Source organism: Eptatretus burgeri, chromosome 4 (assembly GCF_056783735.1).
Source record: "Eptatretus burgeri isolate ZD-2024b chromosome 4, Ebu_testis_v1, whole genome shotgun sequence".
In the NCBI taxonomy this organism is placed as follows: Eukaryota; Metazoa; Chordata; class Myxini; order Myxiniformes; family Myxinidae; genus Eptatretus; species Eptatretus burgeri.
The window spans coordinates 57,377,458-57,403,136 of NC_140964.1; the positions used below are offsets into that span (position 1 = coordinate 57,377,458).

Here is a 25,679-nt window from a genome sequence, read left to right on the forward strand (position 1 = left end):
GGGGGGAGAGGGGGGGGTCCAGACAGTCCTTTCAGAGAGACATAGTGAGCATTAGTTAATAGATGCTAGAGATCTCACGGTGTCCTTTTTGAAGAGGAGGTGAGATGTCGCTGGCACCCTGGACAATTCAAAAGTCCTGCGTTAACCAACATGGGGACCTGCATCAACGGCACAGCCACACTCCCAGTAATAATGTAAAACAGCAGCCACATGCTGTGTTTGAAATTAAATGAAGAGTGCTTGTTAGGCTAGCTGTTACATTAGCTAATTCTCGCTTGATGATGCTGTTTATTTATTTTTTCTTTTTAAAGAGAAGACCAGTGTTCTGGGGGCTCTGGCCAAAGTCATAATTCCTACCCACTAACGTTTTGACCAATCACTGCAGTAGTTCATCTTAATTCGCCAACTTGCTTTCAAAAGCAGAAATATGATATTTAATCATTATCAAGTTTTTAACTTTACGTCCTTTGATGGAAAAGAAAAATTGTATCGTTCACATTCAGTGTATTTCACAATAATTTATTTGGAGACGCCCACACGTTGCGTTTGGGGAACTCAGATTGTCTCTGTAAAGCATTTTTTACATTTCAAATGGAAGGACCCACGAGGAGGGAAAGTGGTGACTGCCTCCGCCTCTGCACATTTTGGAAGGAATTTGGTGTTTGTTAAGTTTGCAGACAATAACTCTTTGTGAAGGATACTGCGGGATCCTTAATGTCCACCAACTAACGCTATTAGACAGGGCAACCAGTTTATCGTGCAGCCAAGAGATGGCACGCACATTGGTGGATCTCCCGGCACGTGAAAAACCAAGATAGTAGCTGGGCTGAGATTTTAACCCATGACAGACAATTTGAGGTTTGTTACACTCAAGTAATATTCACCATTTGTTTATTTGTTTGTTTATTTTGTTTGTTTTATGTTGCAGTACAAGCATGAGTAGGGAGGTGGAAGTCATGCCTGCTCACCCACAGGTACTAAATTTCACCTCAACACCCACACCACAATGCTCTGCTTGCAACATTATCACATTACATGAATATCATATTTTCACAATGTTAAAATTAAATAATGTTTTACAATAATAACACGAGTTTGTTGCTGTTCCTTGTTTATGATTATTATTATTGTTATTATCATTATGATTATTCACTTTCAACATTGACCTCATTGCCATGCTTTTTGTCTTCCATCTTCTGTATCCTGTTGTATGGCTTTCCCCAGTATTTCCTATTTCAATTCCCAAATGATGTAAATGATGTCACGGTCAACGTTGAATCAAACACAAGTAACGTCTGTGGAATCGTGTCTGCGCAGCATACAAAGGTATTACACCGTTTCTAAATAAAAGTTACATTGTCAGTTCAGAACAGGCCTGTGCCATAGTATTTTGAAGGTAATTAGCAGCTTCAGAGCTGTATGTACTACCAGAGGCAGTTTTTATTATTATTTTTTTTTTTACAGCTGAAGTCAAATTTCACAAAGCATCAACACAAGCACTGTAGTCAGGGTGAGGATCTCATGCCATGTGTGGAAACGTGTCAGGGCTCAAAGCCTGTTCAAAGCATGCCTTCCAGCTTCAAAAAATTTTGGATGATTTTTGAAATTATTATTACAGGATCTAAGGCTCGTAGTGAAGCTGCCCCCTGCCCCCCCCCCCACACACACACATACACACACACACACACACACACACCTCATACACATGGACATCCAGATGAATACACAAGACACAACACAGGACTACACAGGTTGGATGAGACAGAGCCACTGAGCTTGGGGGAAGTGTCATCACTTCCCGGGGCACTCTAGGTAACAACACCAAAACAACGGCGGCGTCTTTCTCACCGCACTCAGCCAGGCATTTCCTCACAAGGAATTTACTCCTCCTCATGACTGCCTGCAAGCATATTCTGATCCAAATCTATACCTGGGCCATAACCACATACAAATACATATTGTGCATTGTTATTGGCAGTGCACTTTCATTTGACCAAAGTGCTGATGTATCCTCTGGCTTGCTTCTCCTTGCAGGAGTTACCGCGCGATTTGAATGAGTTTGCAGGTCAGCACCTCACTTTCACGACCAAGGCGGCCATCAAGCTGCAGGTAAATGGCTAAGGAGACAAAGGAAAGGTATCCTCCCTCACTTTCATCAAATATCCGCCAGTATTAGGACTCCGGAACTCCATTTACATCTTGTAATTTAATTTGCACTTCCTATGGAACGGCTGCCCTAAGGTTGTATTGGAGGCTGTCACTCACCAACTGCATTCTGGGTACGGTACCAACAATCTTTACAACATATATTAAGTTAAACCGTAAAACAATTTCTGATTAAAAGGCATTTGTGTGTGTTTGCGACTTTTGTGTACATGTATGTGTGCAAAAGACAGGAAGACGGTTATCTTCCTTTTTTGGTGTTTGGTCTTTCCCTTTATCCTGCAGAAGAAGGAATTCGGTGATGATGTTTACATTGTGCTCATGGTGCCCTTTCATGAGAACATGTGCAAGAATACAGGTGGTAAGTCTCCTTATCTCCTTCTTCATTTCCTTTCTTTTTACTTCTGCCACCGAGGGTGAAGGAGGTTTATGTTTTCACCCCTCTCTGTTTGTCTGTTTATTTATCTGTCTGTTTGTCTGTTTGTGTGCAGGATATCTCAAAACGTTGTGGAATGATCGAGAAGAAATTTTGTGGACAGGTTGGGTGTGTGACAATGACGAATTGTTTAGATTTTGTTGATGATCCGGATCCGGATCCGACCACTATCATTTTTTAAAGTGATTCTTCACCATTGAGGGATAGGGCCAAAAATGATACACAGCACGACATCTCAAAAAGTTGTGGACGGATTCGGATGAAATTATGTGGACAAGTTGGGTGTGTGACAAAGAATAAATTATTCAATTTTGCTAAAGATCTGAATCCTGATCCGGATCCGAGAATTTTTTAAGTGATTCTTCACCATTAAGAGAAAGGGCTAAACTAACATATAGCACTAGCGATACCCACGCACATGCACGGGATAGCAGTACAACATAGCTGGTAGCAGACGGCAGACCGTACACGGGGAATGACAAAAATACGCATTGTGCAAAATGCAAGTGGTACTATGGAACGCCAAGACTTCCCAAACATTGTCGGCATGTCCGCTAGGTGCCACAGCAGTTTCATAGGGATCGTGTTACGGCGAGCCGAGTTTTTAGTGTGCAAGCTTGGTGTTATAATAGAGATGATATCTCAAAAAGTTGTGCACAGATTCTGATGAAATTTCACCATTGGGTATGTGACAACAAAGAAATGTTTCGATTTTGGTGAAGATCCGAATCTCGATCTGGGCACGAGGAGTATTTAATTTTTAAAGTGATTTTTAGCTCGCTTTATTGTTCGAAGAACAGAGAGCTATAGCGATTCCCCCGGCGTGAGCGTCAGCGTGAAAATGTTAAAGTTTTTGGTGCAAGTTATTTCCTTTCTAATGTTTTTATCTACCACACTATTTTTTTACTGATGACAGTATACAAATACATATATTGCTTTAAAAATTATTTGGATCAGACTTCACTGGAATGCTTTATAAAAAATATGATTAGACTAGTCTTTTAAAAACGATAAATGTATAAACAGGCGAGCATTGGGTGGCTTTGACACCAACTCTGTGGTTTTTTTCACCATTGAGAGATAGGGCAAAAACGATAAAAGGATGATGTTTCAAAAATGTATTGGGCCCAATATGTTTTCGTGGATCAGGCAATACGTGGCGGTAGTATGTACTCTACCGAGTGCCCTTCCTGTTATACTAGTCTACTAAGTGGAACAAGGAAATATTGGAAAGAGCAAGCATTTGGACAAGTCCATTGAATTGTGTTTGTGTGATGGGAAAACAACTCTAAAGCCAAACCTCCTTTTACCTCTGCCAGCGAAGGTGAAGGAGGTTCTGTTTTCACCCCTTTGTCTGTTTGTTACTTGCAAAATCGAAGATTTTTCAAGTACATTGGTCAGTCGATTTTGTTATTCTGTCTGTCTGTTTGTTTGTTTGTTTGTCTGTATGACTGTCTGTCTGTCTCTGTCTGTCTGTCTGTCTGGTTGTCTGTCTGGTTGTCAGTTTGTCTGTTTTTTGCCGACAGGTCACAATTTTAAATTGATCTTCACGAAATTTCACCACGTGGTAGAGTTTCTCATAAGGAAGAAGCCTATTGTTTTTGAGGTCAAAAGGTCAACATAGGCCAAAGGTCAACAACCAAGGTTGTCTTTCTAAAATCCTCAAATTTCATCCGATTGACTTGAAATTTGAAGAGGATTTATATTTCAGCTCACTGAATTCAACCAGACAATTATTTTTGACGTCAACATGGACCAAAGGTCAACCTAGGCCAAAGGTCAACAACTTAGGTGAGATTTCTAAATGCCTCAATTTTCATCCGATTGACTTGAAATTTGAAAAGGATTTACATTCCATGTCAATGAATTCAACCAGCCAGTGATTTTTGAGGTCAACATCGACCAAAATGTCAACATAGGTCCAAAGTCAACAATTAAGGTGGTATTTCTAAAATCCTCATTTTTCATCTGATTGACTTGAAATTTGAAAAGGATTTATATTTCAGTTCACTGAATTCAACCAACCAATTATTACCCTTGCCAAAGAACTCGGAGAGGGTATTGCATTTGGGTCCATTTATTACTTGCAAAATCGAAGATTTTCAAGTATGTTGGTTCGTCAATTTTGCTATTCTGTCTGTTTGTCGCCTACAGGTCAAAATTTTAAACCGATCTCCACAAAACTTCACCACATGGTGGAGTGTGTCATAAGGAAGAAGCCTATTGTTTTTAAGGTCAAAAGGTCAAAAGGCTAACATCGACCAAAGGTCAACAACTTAGGTGAGATTTCTAAAATCCTCAATTTTCATCCGATTGACTTGAAATTTGAAGAGGATTTCTACTTCAGGTCACTGAATTCAACCAGTCATTTATTTTTGAGGTCAACATGGACCAAAAGGTCAACATAGGCCAAAGGTCAACAACCTAGGTGAGATTTCTAAATTGCTCAATTTTCATCCGATTGACTTGAAATTTGAAAAGGATTTATATTCCATGTCAATGAATTCAACCAGCCAGTGATTTTTGAGGTCAATATCGACCAAAAGGTCAACATAGGTCCAAAGTCAACAACTAAGGTGGTGTTTCTAAAATCCTCAATTTTCATCCGATTGACGTGAAATTTGAAGAGGATTTCTATTTCAGGTAACTGAATTCATTCAATGAGCCAATTATTTTTGAGTTCAACATGGACCAAAATATCAACATAGGCCAAAGGTCAACAACCAAGGTGGAAGTTCTAAAATTCTCAATTTTCATCCGATTGACTTTAAATTTGAAGAGAAGTTATATTTCAGGTCACTGAATTCAACCAGTCATTTATTTTTGAGGTCAACATGGACCAAAAGGTTAACATAGGCCAAAGGTCAACAACTTAGGTGAGATTTCTAAATGCCTCAATTTTCATCCGATTGACTTGAAATTTGAAAAGGATTTATATTCCATGTCAATGAATTCAACCAGCCAGTGATTTTTGAGGTCAACATCGACCAAAAGGTCAACATACGTCCAAAGTCAACAACTAAGGTGGTATTTCTAAAATCCTCAATTATCATCCAATTGACTTGGAATTTGAAAAGGATATATATGTATATACATATATTTCAGGTCACTGAATTCAACCATCAATTATTTTGGAGGTCCACATCGGCCAAAAGGTCAACTTGAGCCAAATTTCTAAAATTGACAATTTTCATCTGATTTTCTTGAAATTTGAAGCAGAGTTGAATATTTGGTCATTTAATTCAACCACCAATTATTTTTGAGGTCAAATTTGTTTCATGGATTTTGCAAGTATTGTGCTCTGCACGACGTCTTCTTGTTTGTCTGTGTCTGTTTGTTTGTGTGCAGGATATCTCAAAAAAGTTGTGGACAGATCTGGATGAAACTTGGTGAGCAGGTTGTGTGTGTGACAAGGATGAACTGATTAAATTTTCGTGAAGATCGGATCTGGATCTGGCTACTAGAATTTTTAAGTGATTCTTCACCATTGAGAGATGGGGTCAAAAATGATATGCAGCACAATATCTCAAAAAAGTTGTGGACAGATTCAGCCGAAACTTGGTGGACGCATTTGGTGTGTGATGAAGAAGAATTGATTCAATTTTGCTGAAGATATAAATCCGGATCCGATAACTTTTTAAGTGATTCTTCACCATTGAAAGATTGGGCCTAAAACGATATATAGCACGATATTTGAAAAATGTATTGGGCCAGAGATGGTCTTGTGGATCAGGCATTGTGTGGCGAGGTATGCACTCCACTGAGTGCCCTTCTAGTTCATATTGTCTCCTAATGGATACACAAATGGTGGGGTAGCAAGCTGGTAGGGACATATACTCAATGAAGAATGGAATATACTTTGACAGATATTTACGTTGGGCTCAGAATGGCACAGAGATGGTGTATTTGCCTTTGAGCTGTCTCACCCAGATTAGATTCCTGATCCGACTGAACTGGCACCCTGATGGTTCATAGGTTTGGTGTTGTATCAATGAGTGTGCAGTCCACTGCTTGGAATGTTAAGTTTGGAACCCAAGTGTGTCGTCACTTGTTGGCGGATGTTAAAATATCTGACAGTTTCTCCTGCTGTATTAGGTGAGTTGTCAGCAGCACCCTGACCAAATTATAAATTCCTCCCTTTGCTACTGCTGGGAAGGCAAAGGCAAACCATCCTGTTTAATCTTTGCTGTTTGGCTACCTTCAAACAGTGCCCTGAATCTGCCTAGGCAGAATGCCAGAGAGAGAGAGAGAGAGAGAGAGAGAGAGAGAGAGAGAGAGAGAGAGAGAGAGAGAGAGAGAGAGAGAGAGAGAGAGAGAGAGAGAGAGAGAGAGAGAGAGAGAGAGAGAGAGAGAGAGAGAGAGAGAGAGAGAGAGAGAGAGAGAGAGAGAGAGAGAGAGAGAGAGAGAGAGAGAGAGAGAGAGAGAGACACAGACAGACACAGACAGAGAGAGACAGAGAGAGACAGAGACAGAGAGAGACAGAGAGAGACAGAGAGAGACAGAGAGAGACAGAGACAGACAGAGACAGACAGAGACAGACAGAGAGAGACAGAGAGAGACAGAGAGAGACAGAGAGAGACAGAGAGAGACAGAGAGAGAGAGAGAGAGAGAGAGAGAGAGAGAGAGAGAGAGAGAGAGAGAGAGAGAGAGAGAGAAAAAGAGAGAGAGAGAGAGAGAGAGAGAGAGAGAGAGAGAGAGAGAGAGAGAGAGAGAGAGAGAGAGAGAGAGAGAAAAAACATACTTTGAGAAAAGAGAGGATGTGGTGACTGGTAGTGAAGACTTTCTCCACCATGTTGGTTTTGAAGTTTCAAAGCATCTCATTTTATTCTTTAAAGTTGCTATCAAAACATGCCTTGGTGATATGCAAACCATTGCTGGCTCTTTTGGGAAATCCTGCAAAGACAGTCTAAAGCAAAGAATATAAAATACAAAAATTATTTTTTTCCTGCCCCATGTCGCAGATGTACAAGAGATTGTGGTTGTTCGATTTTTGAAATTTGCCCCCATTGCTAGGTCAGCTGCCACATCACACCCACATCTGTCGCTTGACTTCAACCACCATAGCTCCCAGACAAAATGATATGGCCACCATGTAAGACATGAGGCCTCTGCTGATTATATATACCCTGTCCAGCTTTATTGTCAGATTTCCATTTGCTTTGTTTGGGTCGAGTGTTAACCATGATGAGGGACATCAAAAAATCGAATAACATGTTGAATAAAAATCATTAGGTTTAATCAAGCCCGTATGCAATTCCCTAAAAATCACGTTACATAATTTTTGAACCCTCCCTTATTGGGGTTAAACAATCCGTAACCGTGTAACAAATCAGTTAGATCTGATATAACTATTTTGATGTCACTGTGACAAATAAACTCTTTTGAGAATGCTTTAAATGACAGTCTCCCACTCGGCCCGTCACCAGATTTTTAAAGCCAATTCACTGACGTTTAATGGTGAGGTCCCTCCCTCGAATAATGTACAGGTTTTTATGAACAAGAGGTTTATTACCAGAGATAGAGCAGGAGGGCGGAAGAGAGGGAGAGGGACACACACGCACCCACGCGCACACACACACACACACACACACACACACACACACACACACACACACACACACACACACACACACACACACACACACACACACACACACACACACACACACACACACACACACACACACACACAACAAAGCTGAGGTAACAGATATAAAGTAAATCATCCCCTGTTTGGAATCACTATGACTTATCTATCTAATCTTATTCATTCACATGGGAACACGGGACAGACACGGCACAAGGTTAATGAGAAAGATTAGAGGATGTAATCTGAGCCGTGGGTAATGATTTGTTTTTATTCGCGGACCGAGCTTTCACCACATAGACACGTGGGACATGAGCAACGATGAGGGAGTTGAGTGGACAGAGGAGGCGAAAAAAAAAAAGTATATGTATATGTATATATACTGTATATGTATATGCATATGTATATGTATATATTAGGGTGGTTCATGACCAATATGAAAAATATAAAGTTGTCTGAATGTTCCCTCCACATGGCTTGTTTTTGTTCACTATGATATACTTATTTGCCTGTGAATTGTTGTGGGACTAGGATAACGTTTAGCAGTCGCTCAAATATGAGGATTTTTGGCTGATGAGTAAAATTTGCGTAATTTTGAGATGGATTGTTGGCACTCCTGCTTGCAACCCCCTCCCCCCCCCCCGCCAAATCAGCGGCGTGGTGGTGCTTCCATTACAGCAATGGAAGGGGGTGGCAGCACGAGCGGGAACGGTGAGGGCGGTTGGTTTCAGACTTGCGTGTCTAGAGCAGCTGCACTCTTCAATAATATTGTTGCGAATTCGCGCCCGCCGGCGTGCGGATGGCCATGCAACTCGGATCGCGGCACGTCGCCCATCGGATGGATAATTCAGTCGTGACCCTCCGGGAGCTATCGCCAGACGGAGCCAGTCACGGGTGGGCCTTTCGACCTCACCACAATCGGGCTAATCGGCCACCCGCGTAGGATAGGGTTGTTCGCCAAACTCGACCTACCTAAGTACCCACGCGGATGGTAAACCGGGCGATCGTACCTCGCCGCAGGTCGACTCCGGACACGAGCCGCTTGGGCGGCCTGTTCCATACTCTCGGGATAACCGAGCGGTGTTATCGTCGACCTCGACGGTTCAGATTATTTACCGGGCGTTTTGCACCCACTACAAGCCCTTTACGTGAAGCAGGATGGAGATTCAATTTGGAAAAGACGAAGCGAAACGGGAAAACAGTTCACACAATGCACATTTATTTCCCGGCACACGAAAAGCACGTATATACAGCCATACAGTCAAAATGCACATAAAGCAACCAAAACAATAAAAGCAACAACGACGCAGAGTTAATACCGACTACGCGCACACACGGCAACACTTATACAGTTTTACTTCACAGACGGCGCCAACACACATTTACACAAAAGCAAAGGAAAGAAGCCACTCTCACAGACAAGGAGGCAGACAGGCCCGTAGGCCAAATGTGCGCGTGACCTGGAGGAGCGGCCAGGTCCGCGAGACCGGGGGCTCCTACCCGCGTCCTTGTGACGCGTTGGCGGGCGAGCCGCAAATGTGGCCGCGCGGCTGTGCCCCGACTCCGTGCTCCTTGGCGGGTTTCGTTGGCACGAAGTTTGGAGTGGGGTGGGAACGGGGCCCCCTTTTGCACTATCTCAGTGCGGGGGGAAGGGGGGAATTGTTGATGCCCTGGGGGAGGAGAATGGCTGGCTGGCTTGGGTCCCGCGACGAGACGAGCGATTCCCCACACCGTAACCTCATCGCCAACCGCCGTCCTTCTTGCCTCGTACCCGAGCTCCTTTTCCTCTTCCCGCAACTCTTCTCAGTTCCGCACTCTCCTCACCCGACCGACTCGACTCTCCCACTCTTTTCAGTTCCGCACTCTCCTCACCCGACCGACTCCACTCTGCCACTCTTTTCGCCTTGCGCTCGCCTTTTTATAGGCGGGCAGGAGAAGCCAGTATGCAAATATTCGGATCAGAATGACCTCGGGGGCGGAGCCACGCTCTCCCATTGGTCGGAGGAAACGGGGGCGTGAACCTCCCCTGATCCTAGAATTTGCATATATCGACTTCACACACACGCGCCTGGAGGCGGGGCCAACCCGCCCCGCGCTCGCTAATTGGATGGAGGAAAAGTGGGCGTGTAGCGTTTCTGATCCGAATTTTCCCTCGGAAAGGCCGCTATTTGCACTCGCGGCTCGATACGCTCAGCACCAAACGCCGAACGGGCCCGAGACAGCCCGACATTCAGTGTTCACAGGTGGTGCGGTTGTTGGTTGTGAAGGAGAGAGGCGAAGGTGGTGGAGGGTTTTCAGTGGTGGTTTGATGGTTATGGTGCCGTTTGGGAATGGCGGTGATGCGATGATGTGGGAGCATAGATGGTGGCGTGGTTGTTGTGTGATGGCGGTTGAGACGTGGTTGGTTTAAAATAAAGATAGAACAGAAAAACGACTAACTCAAAGCGTCGCAGCCCGGATGAATCACATAAATTCCCTCTATACAACGGGTTTGGGCTAACTACACATGTACTTAGAGATATCTCACCTACGGGCCCTTCATGGTGTAATGTGAATTTCCACAGCCGTAACAATATATTGTGCTGATCATGTGATTTTTTTGGTCCATTATTTCTTTCAATTTCTTTGGCTTAGGTTGAGTGATGGTGTTCAAGCCAGGACTCCGTTCTTCTTCCGAAAGCTGGCTACTGGGAGCATCGATATCACAGCTTTCTGCCGGAAGATTGCCACGTGGACTGGATGTTCTACGCCTCTTACAATTCCACCATGTTACCGAGAAAAAGACTCTTGCTGAGAGCTATAGAATCACGTGTTGTGAAGTGATTGAGGTGTGGAATAGAGCGAGATTGCCCACGCAACGTCTGGATGCATGCGTACATAAGCTGAAAAAGCTCCACGAGAGATATCTAAAACTAAAGAAAAATCGCAAAAGGGATGACACTGGTGAAATGAACAATGATCTATTTCTCTCAGACCTGGAGGAGTTATTCGACGTAGTGACAGCCAATGCATTGTCGGAAATAGTGATCAGTGCCGACTGTGACTTCCTGGAGTGTCAGCGAGAGAGTGTGTTCTCTAGTAGCATGGCTGGAGCTGATTTAGTCACCCACTTTAGAGGAAAATAAACGAAAAAGAGACGAAAATGAAGACTTAGCTCGGCAACGTTGCGCTGAAAGGGAAAGCCGCAAGCTGAAGGTAACTGAAAGCAAACCGCTATCGTCTACCTCAGGTGAATCTGAATCTGAAAGTCCGGAGGATGAATATATAGCTCCCTCAACGTCATCAGAGACCCCCTGGCTGCAGTAAAACAAGCTCATTCGGCTACTTCACCCAATCCCAAACCAAAGAACATTTTCCGATCTCCGGATGTTGTAGCAGCGCTGGATCGCGTGAACTTGCCAGATCGCGGGGCTGCGTTCGTGGCCAGAGCTGTCGCCAAGGCCCTCAGTCATGATATCGGCGACATCACCCTATCACGGAGCTCTGTACGACGTTCTCGTATGGAGGGATGTAGAGAAGCAGCTGCCATCGAGGAAGACGACTTCTCCCTGAAAGGACCTCTTCTTCTCCACTGGGATGGTAAACTCTTACCAGATATTGACGGCTCAAAGAAAAATGTCGACCGTATCGCGGTGCTGGTTACTGGTAACGGAGAAGAGAAGCTATTGGGTGTCCCAAAAGCAACCAATGGAACAGACGAACAGCAAGCAACTGCTTGCATTGATTGCATTGAAAAATGGGGAGTCAAAGATCAGGATCATGGCATTGTCTTTGATACTACGAGCAGCAATACCAACTATATCGAGGCGCTTGCATCAGACTAGAGAACTACATGGAGAGAGAAATCGTGTGGGTTGCATGTAGACACCACATGCATGAAATAGTTCTGTCGCACACCTATGCCTGCACATTCGGTGGAATTTCTGGCCCCGATGATCTTCTGTTCAAACGCTTCCAGAAGAAATGGGCAGACTTGGATCATTACCAGTACGACGTGTGTACGGTTTTTGATGATCCAGTACTCGCTGAGCTGCGAGTGGAGATGTTGGATTATTTACTGAAAGCAATCACCCAACAACAACCGAGCGACGATCACCTGGAATTGCTGAAGATATCTCTCCTATTCCTAGGTGGCGATGCGGATGCCGGATCCTTCAGATTCCGGGCTCCAGGAGTGATGCATCATGCTCAATGGATGGCTAAAGGAATGTACGCTATAAAGATTTACTTGTTCTGCCATCAATTCAAACTGACAAAAAAGTAAAGCAAGAATATTCTGGACTTTGCCTTGTTTGTGAGCCTGGCGTACGTAAAATATTGGAACGAGGCACCCATTGGGGTCCGGGCTCCTTATACCGACATCCAGTTCATGAATGTGCTCAAACGTTACCCGGATCGGAAATTATCGGACCAGACAGTTAAAGCGTTCTCAAACCACCTGTGGTACCTGTCGGAACACTTGGTGGGGTTTGCCTTCTTCGACGATCGCGTGACCGAGGAGACGAAGTCGAAGATGGTCACCAATTTGTCCAGACCAAAAGCTGTCGAGTACCATCGACCAATTCCTCCATCACTTGCGGGGCCTGAACAAATCATTGTTTGGCTTGATTGCGGGGCCTGAACAAATCCCAGGATTGGTTACAGAATGAAGGATGACCTTCTTCTCCCTGCTGGGTGAAAAAAGCCACGAAAAGGCCTCCGAATTCCTGAAGGTAGCAACAAACGAGTGGGAGAGCCATCCCTGCTACACAGAGCTCCAGCAGGCATGTAGGAGGCTGAAAGTCGTAAACGACACTGCCGAGCGCAGTATCCGACTCGTCCAGCAGTACAACGAGACACTCACGAAAGACGAGGAACAGAAACAATACCTACTCAGACTTGTTTCGAACCATCGCAAGGCCCTCTTGATGAACTAGGCCGAGGACAGGATAACGGACAGAGAAATGTGACATGTGTTATGACAGTGTTGTAGTGCAGAGTGCAGTGTGCTGCATCTTTTTTATGTAACTTGTAGAATAGTAAAGTGTTTGAAACAAAAAATCTAATATTCTCAAATGTTGTTTGATGTTTTGGTCAAAAGTTGACTTTCTGAGCGACCCCGAGTTATACACCAATCGCCATGAAATTTTGTAGAATAAATCCATAGTGGTAGTGGACAAAATCAAGCCTTGTGGACACAGGAAATTCGCATAAAAATATTTGTGGACCACCCTAGTATATATATGTATATGTATATATATATATATATCTATATATATATATATATATATATATATATATATATATTTATGTGTATACGTGTATGTATATATATATATATATATTTATGTGTATACGTGTATGTATATGTATATATATATATTTATGTATATACGTGTATGTATATGTATATATATATATATATATATATATATATATATATATATATATATATATATATATATATATATATATATATATATATATATAGACGTAAGTATTGTTTCGCAGGTTGAGACCACAGTGCAGTTATTCTTGTTAATTTTCAGGAAGACACACAATTTTGAGGTATTTAAACATCAAATAATGAAATGAATTTCTGCACATGTCTTTTCATAATTTGCCAACTAGATAATATATTTCCACTTTGATGATTCTGCAAAATTGAAGATGATTAATGAACTTCATTGCTTTCTTGTTATTTCAGATGTGAAAACTTTGAATAAAACATTGACTCTTTCAGTTAAACCTCTGCCTGATGGTAAGCCTCAGCCTTCCACACAAAGTTTTGTTTTGCCATCATTTCTGCTTTCCGTTGCTATTTTATCACAACAGGGGCCTTTTGAAATTTTAAAAATGAAAAATAGAGGGAGTGTGGTGGGGGCAGGGAGGGGGGTTGGGGTGGTTGAGCCACCTCAGGGCCATCTATTTATTATGTACATGTATTGGATCAAGATTAATGATAAGATTGTGTTTTTGTTTTTGACTCTTCACGTGTTTGACATGTTAATTTATTTTTAAAGTACTGTTATATCATTGACAGAATGTGGATTTGAGGTTGAATTATACACATATTTACAAATGAAAAATCGTTTTATCAGGCAACTTATTTTCCATGAAAGTATTGTTTTTGAGAGTTTTGAACCAATGTAGTACTCTGGGTGGGTTCATAATTGTAGCAAAATGGGGAGCGTTGAGGACGTGAAGTCACAATTTACATGACGTGGAATTTCCACTGGCCCCAACTCGTGATGATATAATATATACAATACCGCAAAAACAAAAGTTTTTTCAATTTCCTCATATATTCTATTTACTTAAAGGTAACTGTGATATCAAATTTACTTTCACAGAAATTCGCATGACACCTACATTGCACAATTCTAACTTCCCACAAATGTTCATGGGGAATCGCACCACAAAAGTGAAAATAACACAAACCTTTGAACAGTTCTGTGTGTTGTGCATAAATTTGGTTATTTGAATAAGATTTTCTCTTTCATAAAGGTTATTTGCATTCAACACAAAGTTTTACTTTCTTATGCAAAATGTCTAAAGTAAAAAGTTTTAGTTTCACATTGAGTTGAAAAATGCAAAATGTATTAGACTTTTGCACAGCAGTGAATATGTTGTAAGGATCCGGGATTCGAAGCTTGCCATAAGCGGAAGCACTCTGGTCCCTCCCGAATGCCTGGTCCTGAAGCCACAAGGCACAAATGACTCCGCACACTGGCAGATTGTGAAGCAACCATGAACGCTGATTGACACGGCCAATCCGGGCAGGGTTACACTACTTTGCGTGATACCTTACCTGTGAACGGTTGGCTAATTGGGGTCACGTGCCCTCAGCACACACTCGCATTACTGTCGAGCGTTACAGTGAGTGTGCGCTGGCTAGGAAAGCAAATTATTGGGGCAGAACTTCCTGTCAAACTATACTTGTGCACTGTTGGACCAATAAAGGAAAAAACAACTGAGACAGATTGAAAATGACAACAAACAATTATTTATTACAAACACACAAGCAAGCATTCATTTAAAAGCAAGTATTCAGAAGCAAGAAAGCAAAAAGGCACAAAAGAGCAGATTTAACCATAACACGCATTCTTCTTTCTCTCTCTCTCTCTCTCTCTCTCTCTCTCTCTCTCTCTCTCTCTCTCTCTCTCTCTCTCTCTCTCTCTCTCTGTCTCCCTCTGACATTGCTCTACAGCCGATGCGGTGGGTACACAACGTCACTTGTGGAAAACACCACGCCATTCTACACAGCCCCCGCCCCACCCTTTATGTGCTCTCGGCCATGGTGAGAGCCCCCAGTCTTCCCTCTCCCCCTGCAGTGTACAAAACGCCCACTCATGCTGTTTTGCACTGTACCACGCCTGCGAGAAGTGCCGCACCTCACAGGCCACGACGAGCACCAAGCATCATGAACATGCATGTGAGAATGGGTATCGTCCCATGCAGTGAAGTGAATTCGATAGGCCCGATGGGTTAACGATCACAGATGGGTCGAACGTGCCCAATTAAGCAATGCACAAAAGGAGGGAACATGGAGAGGAATTCCACGGAACCAAGGGATGACCGATGGTGTGAAGGAGGGAAGATTGAAAGTAACAGAGGGGGAGGGAGAAGACACTACACTGCAAAATCCAGTCTCGCCAATGCATGCCCCCTGAACAGCCCTTTGACAAGGGACCAAGGACTATCTATACAAAGACTCATGAAATAACTGATCCACGGGTCCCCTACATGTCCATGTATGCTCTCCCCCGGCGTAAGTTTTCCAAAACCATAACAATATAATGTCATATTAAAATGGAAATGGCCTCTTATGGTGTTTGCAAACCTTAACAAGTGTTCACTACTACAGTTAACATGCTGATCATTTGTGATTATGGTCATTGTCGTTGTTTATTTCATAGCTTCTCTGCTGATGACTCTGCTGTGGAGTGTGCTGACCTTCATGATGGTGATGTTTTTCTGCTTTCTCCTGTTGATTCATAAACGCTCGTAAGTTTGGAGAGCATGCACTGGGGAAATAGTGGGGCAGATAACAGCAATTTTTGAGAGGAATCATGCAAATGATGATACAAGCATCAAATTTGGCACATTTGTTCTCCAGGGGATTCTAATCAAATCTGCCTGATTGGCCATTTGAAAATCCAAATTTTGAAAAATTTGAAAAAAAAAAAAAACTTCAAAAAAGTCAAGATCACGAATCAATGTTGGATGCTGGCTGAGATTGGTGAATGTTTCAGAAACATCATCAAGGACGTTCCAAGTCTGCCATGCAGTTTTCTTCCCTTTACCGCGGAAGGCAGACACGACGTCACATCCAGTGAACGCACGGAAGTATGGGATCTCTCTAGCTTTCTCAGGCCCTATTGCAGAAACTACCTCATGGACTGGAATCCATCGCGCCTTGGCTCCTTGGCCAAAGGCAATCCACATGTTCTCAAGATCTAGTTCCTGTAAGGATGGCAGTACAGATATTGCTATGACTAGTACGTCCATGTCATTAGCCTTAATGATAATGGACTTGCTACCATCCGTCGTTGCATCTCTGTCGTGTACAAATATTCCAGTGTCAGCTTCTTCATGACAACATGGAGACACAGCATCCAGTGACTTCCTTGTGTTGCTAATGGCATCTTCTCCTTTTGTGACAATGACTGTGCTTGTCGTCTGTGCTTCACACATCTTTTCCACAAGGAAGTGAAACAGCTCAGTCTTGTTGCTGTCATCTCGAAGAAAGCTTCTCCAGTTACTTGGGGTCTTACTGGTTCCTGTCACTCTTCTTCTGATTCCTTGCCCCCTTTTCGACCTTGCCTCGGACTTCAGACTTGACTTCTTGTACACATCAAACACTACGTCCACCCTCACGTACCTGGCACCATAGGATTCCACCTTTGGGATGATGTCTTCTTTAGCATAGTCATCAAATATCTTTGAAGTGTGTTTAGGTAGGGTGAGCCATTGATAAGTGCTGAGCCATCAATGATGACTGCATCTCCCCTTGGTTCTCTTTCTGGGATGTTCACTTGCACTTCAAGAATTTCAGCCAGCTGTGACTTCAATTTTTTTTTTTTTTTCTTTTCAAAATTTGGATTTTCAAATGGCCAATCGGACAGATTTGACCAGAAAGCCCTGCAGAACAGAAATGCCAAATTTGATGCTTCTATCATAATTTGCACGATTTTTCTACTATCTACTACACTGAAAGGGGGAGAAGGAGACTCTTCAGGTTTCTTGGTTATATATGCAGTTGTATCAGAAGTAATATGTAAATTAAATTGACATTAGAAAAATCTGCCTTACTTGGTCATTGCATCATGCAGTCACTCGTTAAAGGTTATCAGAGGTAATAGAATGAAAGTCCCCCCCCACCCGCCCCCCCCAATTGGAATTGGCTTGTTACATCTGTGTCACATCCCATCTTATTTTAGTAATCCATCTCTTTTATTATTATTATTTATTTCTGAAATTACACTCGTAGTAAGCATCATGTTTTATTTCAACTCTGCTTATTTAGGATCCATTTTTTAATACTTCAGTTCGCTTCATAATCTGTTGTCAGGTTCTATCCATGTGTCGTCATTGCTAGGACAAAGCCAGGTGCCAAAGGTACCAAGGGAGCTTTAATGTTCTCATCATGTCGTTTTGACACCTGGTTTTAAGCCATATTTGAAATCTTTCTCGATGATGCAGTAACTCTTGTTGAAAGCTGAACATCAGGTTTTTCTTTTTGTCATATTTTACTCTGCCAGACACAAAACAAACAGACAGCTTCATGTCTTGGGTGCTTCCCTATCCTTTCAAATGATATGATAATTACCTCCACCACCAAAGTTGGTTGGAGGTTATGTTTTCACCCCTGTCTGTTTGTCTGTGAGCAGAATATCTCAAAACGTTTTGAACATATTAAGCCAAAATTTGGTGGACAAGGACGGTTGGGTGTGTGACAAGGACGAATTGATTAGATATTGGTGAAGATCTGGATGCAGATCCGAGAATTTAAAAAATATATATTTTCAAGTGATTCATCACCGTTGAGAGATAGGGCCAAGAGCAATATATCACATGATATTTCATAACATTGTGAATGAGTTATGACAAAACTTGGTGGATGAGTTTGGTCGGTGACAAGAACAAGCCAATTATATTTTGGTTCAGGTCCGGATCCAGATCCGACCTATCATTGGGATCCAAATCGTAAACTGTTCAGCCTGGCAGGAGTATGTGCTCTACTGAGTGCCATTCGAGTGAAATTGTTACTCTGGAAGTCATGTTTGAAAAAAAAGCTAAACAAAATAATTTGCAGTTCACTCATTCAAAATTCGCTAACAGTTGTTGATTTCATGTAATTCTTTATATTTGTATTTTTGTGTAAAAGTATAACATCATGTTTATATTTCTCCCCCAACCACTTACCCTCAGGAAAAATAGGCATTCCAAAAGAGGTATGCTGGGTGAGAATTAAGTATTTTGTGATTTGGAGGGAGTGAGGGAGAAGCACTCGGGTTTCAAAGTATTTGAGATAAAATAATTTGACAGCGAGTTAAAGAACTTGGGATTATCTATGATTCAGAGACAATTCAACAGGAATTTTTTTTCTAACATTTACCAAATTTCTAAGAAACAGGAAAGAGCAACTTCAGCTCATAATTTAACCATGATCCCTGCAATTCCAGGGACCAAAGGCTAAATCCCCTCTTTCCTATTTATAACAACTTAGTAGAGTGGAACTTGGTGCAAAGTTATGCATCACAAAAATATATGGGATTCCAATATGAGATTTTACTCCGAGATCTTAATCAAAGCAAAGAGGACAAATTATCCATAATGGAATAACAATGCCATGATTGGGATCTGCAGTTTTTACTTTTCTTGGTTTACCTGTTACTGTGTATTTTTTATTAAAAATAAAATAAAATAAAATGTTGAAAGAACTATGTTTATTCATTTATGACGTGTGCTGTTAGGTACTGATGAACCGAAGAGACCATCAGACATTCGTTATTTTACCTGGTGAGATGAGAATGAAGTCCTCTCAATTACTTTGTTAAAATTAGACATTCGACTTGTCATTGTATGTTGTAAATATAATTGGAGTATTTCATAGAGGATTTGCTCTCAGGCTTATTTTTTATTATTTGGGATGTTCAGTAACCTTTTATTGGAGTAGTCCTGATCAAGACTAACACCCCCCCTACCCCCACAACCCCACCTCCCCTCCCATTTCCTTTCACCTTCACACCTCCTCTCTCTTAACCCGTTCACATTGTTTTCTCCTCCAGGATGACTTTGATCATCGCCATTATGTTTGGTGTTCCAGCTTTTCAACTTGCTCGTAACCGAGGAAAGGTAGCATATCTTGACATTTTCTTAACCACATAACCATCCTTTTGCTGACCGAGTGCAATGTGGGTTTTTTTCCATGAATTTCTGCCTTTATTTCTTGTCAGCTTATGACTGTCACAGGTGACCAAGACTACTGCTATAGAAATGATCTTTGTGCTGGGAACTTTGAAAAAATCAGGTAAGGCTCACTTACCTCATTATGGCAAGATGTTATAACTTAACTGCAAAAATGTCTGTTATGCCTGACTTAAAAGAAATGTTTTACTTTTTTTTATTCCTTTGAATATAAGTTGCACAAAAATTTTCAGAAATATGAATTTTTTTTAGTGGAGTTGTTTGCAGCCACCAGAAACTGTTCGCAGATTGCTTTAATGTCTAAAGGCATGACTATACAATAGATCTGCGACAATATCTTACAAGAACTTCAGTGTATTGTTTGCATGGACATTTTTTTTAATTTTTAATTTCTGGTCCTTTTCGACGGACAATTGTATTATTATATTTCAGTGTGCTCCTTGCTTTGAGAAATTCTAGTTTGAAGAGTCATGATGATACACAAAGTTAAAAAAGAAAAATTGAAGTTCTGTTTAAATATGAGTAACTTTTCAATAATTCGTCAGAAGAGGAAGAGAAATGGCAACTTCTGTTGTGTTCCAGAAAAACGTTGTTATATGGGGAACGTTAAAGTTTGTGGAAATGTATCGTTGTTTCCCAAGCAAGCAAACTTCCACAGTAATCCAAAGAGTTACAAACTTTGCAATGAGGCCATACGATGCAATGGTGGGAAATGTACCGAAAGTCTCTTCAGAATTTTAATTTTGGACTTGGACTTCCAACTTTTGAGGTGTGGATTTCAATCCAAATTTGAGTTCTCTAGTGCAACAAATATATATATATATATATATATATATATATATATATATATATATATATATATATATATATATATATATATATATATATATATCAATGATTACTGTATGATACCAATTTTTGTTGGAAAAAAAAACAAAATTGCCGATTGTAGACTCACCATCTTTCATGTACTGTTTATATTGGTCAAGGATAAGGAAGGTATCATGTCTGCTGTTGCATTCATATCGGTTGCACTCCAAAAATTGAAATTTGGATTAACATCCATATCTATACATTGACTGGTGACAAGAATGAGGACAGCAAGGACATAAAGCGGGTGGGGTGGTATATGCCTAGTGTTTACTTAATGGTTAAGGTGGTGGGCTTGGGATCCCAGGATCCTGACTTCAAATCCCACTTGGCTGTTGAATTAATACCAGGTGGGGTTGACTCTGCCTGTCATCCCTCTGAGGTCGGCAAAATGAGTGCCAGCATGCTGGTGTCCTGTCGGAGTGGCGACCTGTCCAGGATTGTGCCCAATAGCCAGGGAGACTGCTTAGGCAGCACCAATGCTCTGCACAGAGTATTGTTCCATTGGATGGATGGATGGGGGGTGGTGATACAGGATTGTGGTGGGGGCTCGTGACAGTGAGAGGGGCAGTATTGTGAAATAGGGCAAGACTATTTCCACTCCCCCTCTCTTCTTCAAGTCCTCAATCCTCCCATCTCTACCCTGGTTCTGCAGCTCTCCTTTCTTATTCAAGACTTCAACCCCCCTCACCCCCAAGACCTCAGCCACCTCCCCCAAGCCTCAACCCCTCTTTCCTAACTCTGTCCCTTTTCTGCCCCCACTCCAACTCTCCTCAACTCCTCAACACTCCCCCTCCCAATCCTAGGTCTGCAGCTCCCCTTTTTAGCCACGTCGCGTTGCGAACGCTGGCTCTAAGAGAGCTCCGCATTGTTCTTCTTCTTCTTGTTGTTGTTGTTCTTCTTCTGGTGAAGACAAAACCTTTATGACACGGCTCTTGGACACATTTGTCCTTGTTTTTCTTGAAGTCCTCAACTGAGAATCTCGAGACACTAAAAGTAGCGACATGGTGCATCCCGGAAATTTCTGGTCACGTGGGTCATGGGCGTCATTTTCCTTCCATTGCTCGTTCATTGAATGAGCACACAATAGTCGATACTGTCATTATAGTTGGTGTGTATTAAAGATCCCACGGTATCGTTCGCCAAGAGTAGGTGAGCTATAAACAGCATCCTGAACAAATTCCAAATTCCTGTTCTGACTAACTGCTGGGAAGGCAATGGCAAACCACCCAGCAGCCTATCACCCTTGCCAAGCAGCCAAGGACCTATCATCAGGCAGAGCACAAAATCAGACAATCAATCTTCTCAAGCTCTTTCTGTTTTTTTCACTCACAATTGCTATCTTTACCAATTCTCCACTCTCTTGATGGTGTGCGCATCTGGTATGGATGGTGTGCCTCCATTTCTCTCTTTCACTTTTCTTCTTCCAATTCTTTCAAATTTCTGCATTCTGTCACTACCTGTCTGATTATTCTACTCAAACACTCTGCACACCTCCAATTAGGCACTGATCAGTGTGAACCTTTACTTCTGCATTACACTTCATTTTGTCATGGTTTCTGCGACATGTTTTAAGGTTAAATCATCTTGTCTGATTGTGTGCTTATTCTGACACATTGGAAGAATGAAAAAACAACAACAAAGGATTAAGTAATATAATCTTCCTTTTGGGCACAGAGAAAGACAGCTTGATTAGAAAATGGACACGTTAGATGCTTTAAGTACAATGGGCACAGGTTCGGTACCTGCTCGATGGATACAAAATGGCATCAATTTGCAAAAGCTGTCGGTACGAATATATAGGGACTCTCCACCATTCCCAAATCCAAGTCCGCATTATAGTCACAAACTGTTACATAACAGTCACTAACTCTTAAGACTGCTAAGGTTTCTCGGTGAAGTAAATCACCGAAAATGAAGTTATTCGTTTGACAGAGTTGACTGAATAATTTGTGGTTGTATTATTTTTTACTTATGGTATGTATGCAAACCAGCGACTGAGATTATTCACTGCCTGTGAAACTTCATGCTCCCACTCACACAAGGTGTTGCTTGAGCGTTCTTTTGTACACTTCACATGTGCATGAAAAGATAGTGGAACCATTAGGCCTTAGTTATTTTATAACTTGGTTTACACAGTTCTTCAGCTAAAATGTAGGGTCGGTAGATCGAAATATAAATATTAATATAATTTCAATTTTTAGAAATTATATATTTTTCTGATTTTTTTTCGGATGTTCCAGTGAAAAGACAAGGGTCGGTGGGGGGAAAATAAATATAAATCCCGGACCAGGAGGATCTAAGAAGACATTGAAGATGGAAGACCATTCAAATGCAGGATGGATGCCCGTGTTCACTGTATCATCTGATGTGAAAAACAATAAAGAAGGATAAAAACTTGTTTTTACAATATAGTCTGGCACGTTTTTCTTATAGAAACCTGTTGGATCATCAAACAAATGGAAACAATGCTGAAAAAATTACTGTCCAAGTCGTAGATGTGTGCGTGCACACCAGTGCATAGTGCTGGATATGATTTAAAAAGGTGTCTACTAGAAGTCAACACGCTCAAAACGGTCAATCAGAGCCATAACCAGCTCTTACTTTTCAGCGGGCATCTGATCGTACTGTCTCCCCATCCCCTTGAGCACATCATAGGCTGATTTCTGGTCCGTTGAAGGCTGAATATCATTATCTCGCAGGGAAACTTTGACGTACTTGGCACCGAAATCTTTCAATATGAATAGCGGTGTACAACTTTCGACGGAAACAAAATCGGCACGATCGAGAGTAGCGTGCGAATCATCCCTGCTGCTGCACTGAATTGATGCAATCGTTCGGCCAGAATATTCGTCGTCAAGATTTCACGTGATTAAATCACCAATACAGTCACTCAAATTTATACCGCTGACATACTTCTTAACAATCACTTTCGCCCCAGAAACCACAGTCAATCTGAACCACGCTGGCCACTGCTCAGACGCCATGACCGAAGACTACTGAGCAGCTCTACTGCACAGTTTGGTTAAAGGGGACTCGGCATTTTGGCGCGCTCGCGCGAAATTATATTTTGAAAATAAATGCCGACGCTTACATTTCGGGTTTTGAAACTTTTGCACCTTCGGCAGAAAATTTATAAATATAAAAGGCTAAAAATGTGGTTTATATTTATATTTCATTTCGGCAAATATTCTGATGGTGAATCCGTAAACCAAGTTATAAAACAACTAAGGCCTTAGCAAGGAGTCCCATTTTCCATTTGTGAAGGAATTTATTTCCAATGGAGTGTGGAATATTTATGGAGTTTTTTAGGAATGTCCATTGACAGCATAATCGTCACGAACTGTTACGATTGTTTCAGGTTTCTCAGTGAAGTAAATCAATGGAAAGGTAATTATACATTGACAGAATTGACTGAATAGTTTGTTGTTATATATATGTATTTTTTTTAACTTCCCGTAGGTGTGCGAAGCATTGAGTCTGACCCTATACACCACCAGTGTGAAAATCAAACATGTAGATAACTTGAAATTGCATGAATATCGATGTTTTTGTGTTATATGGGCTTGTGGTTAAGACATTTACCCCGTTCAGACACAATCGTGCAACTTGCATTTACATAGGTATGAGCAGATAATCCGGTTTTTCATGAGTGTTTTGTGCCCACAGAAACTTCAATCACGTTTTCAGCAATATTGGCTATTTCATGTGTGGTTTGGTCTTCATCTGCATCGTTTTCTACACTGAGATCAAAACTCTGTCCGAACAGACACAGGTGTGCTTAATCGGCTCTCCGAGTCAGTATTTTTTCAGTCATGCCTTTAACTCGGCTTCCTACAGATTTAGATTTATGAAACATTTGCATTGCCCCTCACCAACCCCCCCCCCCACGCCCTACACACACACACACACACACACACACACACACACACACCCACACACACACACACCCACACACACACACACACATACACACACACACACACACACACACACGCACACACACACTCATTTATTCATTATATTTGTTTCCATGCACTTGTTCCATCATGAAACAAGGTTATGATTGCCATCTGAACATTTTTCAACATTAATTACTCAGACACTTTCTAACACCATTTTTACAAGGACTGGGGGAGAATAACTATTAACATATAGTCCAGGCAAAATGTCGGATGACCTCCCACAAATTGCAACAAAAGCAAACTCAACAGATTTTGATTCTGGATATGTCCTCAGTGACAGTAAAAAAGTCCGAAGGGATCCTCCGGGGGGAAAGCCCTGAAATCATGGAAATCCAATATGGCCGCCACCCGGCTTCGGGGAAAATGAGAAAATTGTAAAGATTGATATTTTAAAATGTAAATATATGTTTTTCTGCATTGTAATTGTTTCTAGTTATGGTCAGTATATTGATATACAGTAAGTCCTCGCTTTTCGCAAGGGTTGCGTTCCTGGAAAACCTTATGATAAGCGAAACTGTGTTAAACAAAACATATTTTCCCATAGAAACCAATGTGTTAAAGGGGGGATGTGTTTTTGGCTCGGAATTTTTTGGACATAAACACAAATAAACAAAACACACTCCTCGAGTCGTGGCGACTTACCCCGAGGCTGGAGGAACGGAGTTGATTGCGGTGGACAAGTCACACTTGCGGAGTGGCAGAATCGTCCCCCTCTTCACTTGACACTGTGCTGTCACTTTCTTCACCAGTGGGAACGGTCTCTTGGCAGCTGGTTGAAGGAGCATCCTGGATGGTGGATGGAGTTGGTGCTGCATCTTTTGCTTTGAAAAATGCATGGAGAGTGGGCTGGATGGCTTTCTTTTTCTTTGCTGCATAAAGTTCCTTGTAGCAACAAAGGGCATCATTAACAACACAGCTAAAATCAGTGCTCCTTTCAAGATTTGGATCTTGCTCGATAACAAATTCTATGGCACTTTCAAACGAGCTGAGGATTTGGCTGAGGTTTTTCATGGTGAGATGCTTGGATGAAGGTGTCACAGCATCTTCTTCTTCCTCAAGAGCCCAGTGCTGTTCCAACTCCATAAGATCTTCATTGCTTAAGGGTTCTGCATGAGACTCCAGTAAGTCATCCACGTCCTCTTCGTCAACCTCTTCAAAACCAGCCTCCTGCGCCAGGTCTACAATTTGACTTGTAATCAACGGAACATCAGCAAACCCCGTGAAATTGTGGACACACTCAGGCCAC

At 41.9% G+C, this 25,679-nt stretch overlaps 1 protein-coding gene across 5 annotated transcripts in view; it reads left to right on the forward strand.

Moving 5' to 3' along the window:
* The window catches only part of LOC147028117 (SID1 transmembrane family member 1-like), a 101,252-nt gene that overhangs the window by 17,454 nt on the left and 58,119 nt on the right, over positions 1-25,679 (forward strand). For 2 of the 5 annotated variants that reach the window (XR_015057433.1, XM_085878204.1), the window contains exons 4-15: positions 929-974; positions 1,225-1,326; positions 2,035-2,109; positions 2,449-2,524; positions 2,655-2,702; positions 13,873-13,926; positions 16,085-16,172; positions 18,600-18,631; positions 19,145-19,190; positions 19,460-19,526; positions 19,628-19,701; positions 24,138-24,243. Coding sequence is in view for 4 of the 5 variants with exons in the window: in XM_085878204.1 (XP_085734330.1) it covers positions 929-974; positions 1,225-1,326; positions 2,035-2,109; positions 2,449-2,524; positions 2,655-2,702; positions 13,873-13,926; positions 16,085-16,172; positions 18,600-18,631; positions 19,145-19,190; positions 19,460-19,526; positions 19,628-19,701; positions 24,138-24,243 (814 nt within the window). In the remaining variant the exon portion in view is untranslated. The remainder of the gene's footprint in view (positions 1-928; positions 975-1,224; positions 1,327-2,034; positions 2,110-2,448; positions 2,525-2,654; positions 2,703-13,872; positions 13,927-16,084; positions 16,173-18,599; positions 18,632-19,144; positions 19,191-19,459; positions 19,527-19,627; positions 19,702-24,137; positions 24,244-25,679) is intronic. The other 3 variants (XM_085878202.1, XM_085878201.1, XM_085878203.1) reach the window with 2 other exon arrangements.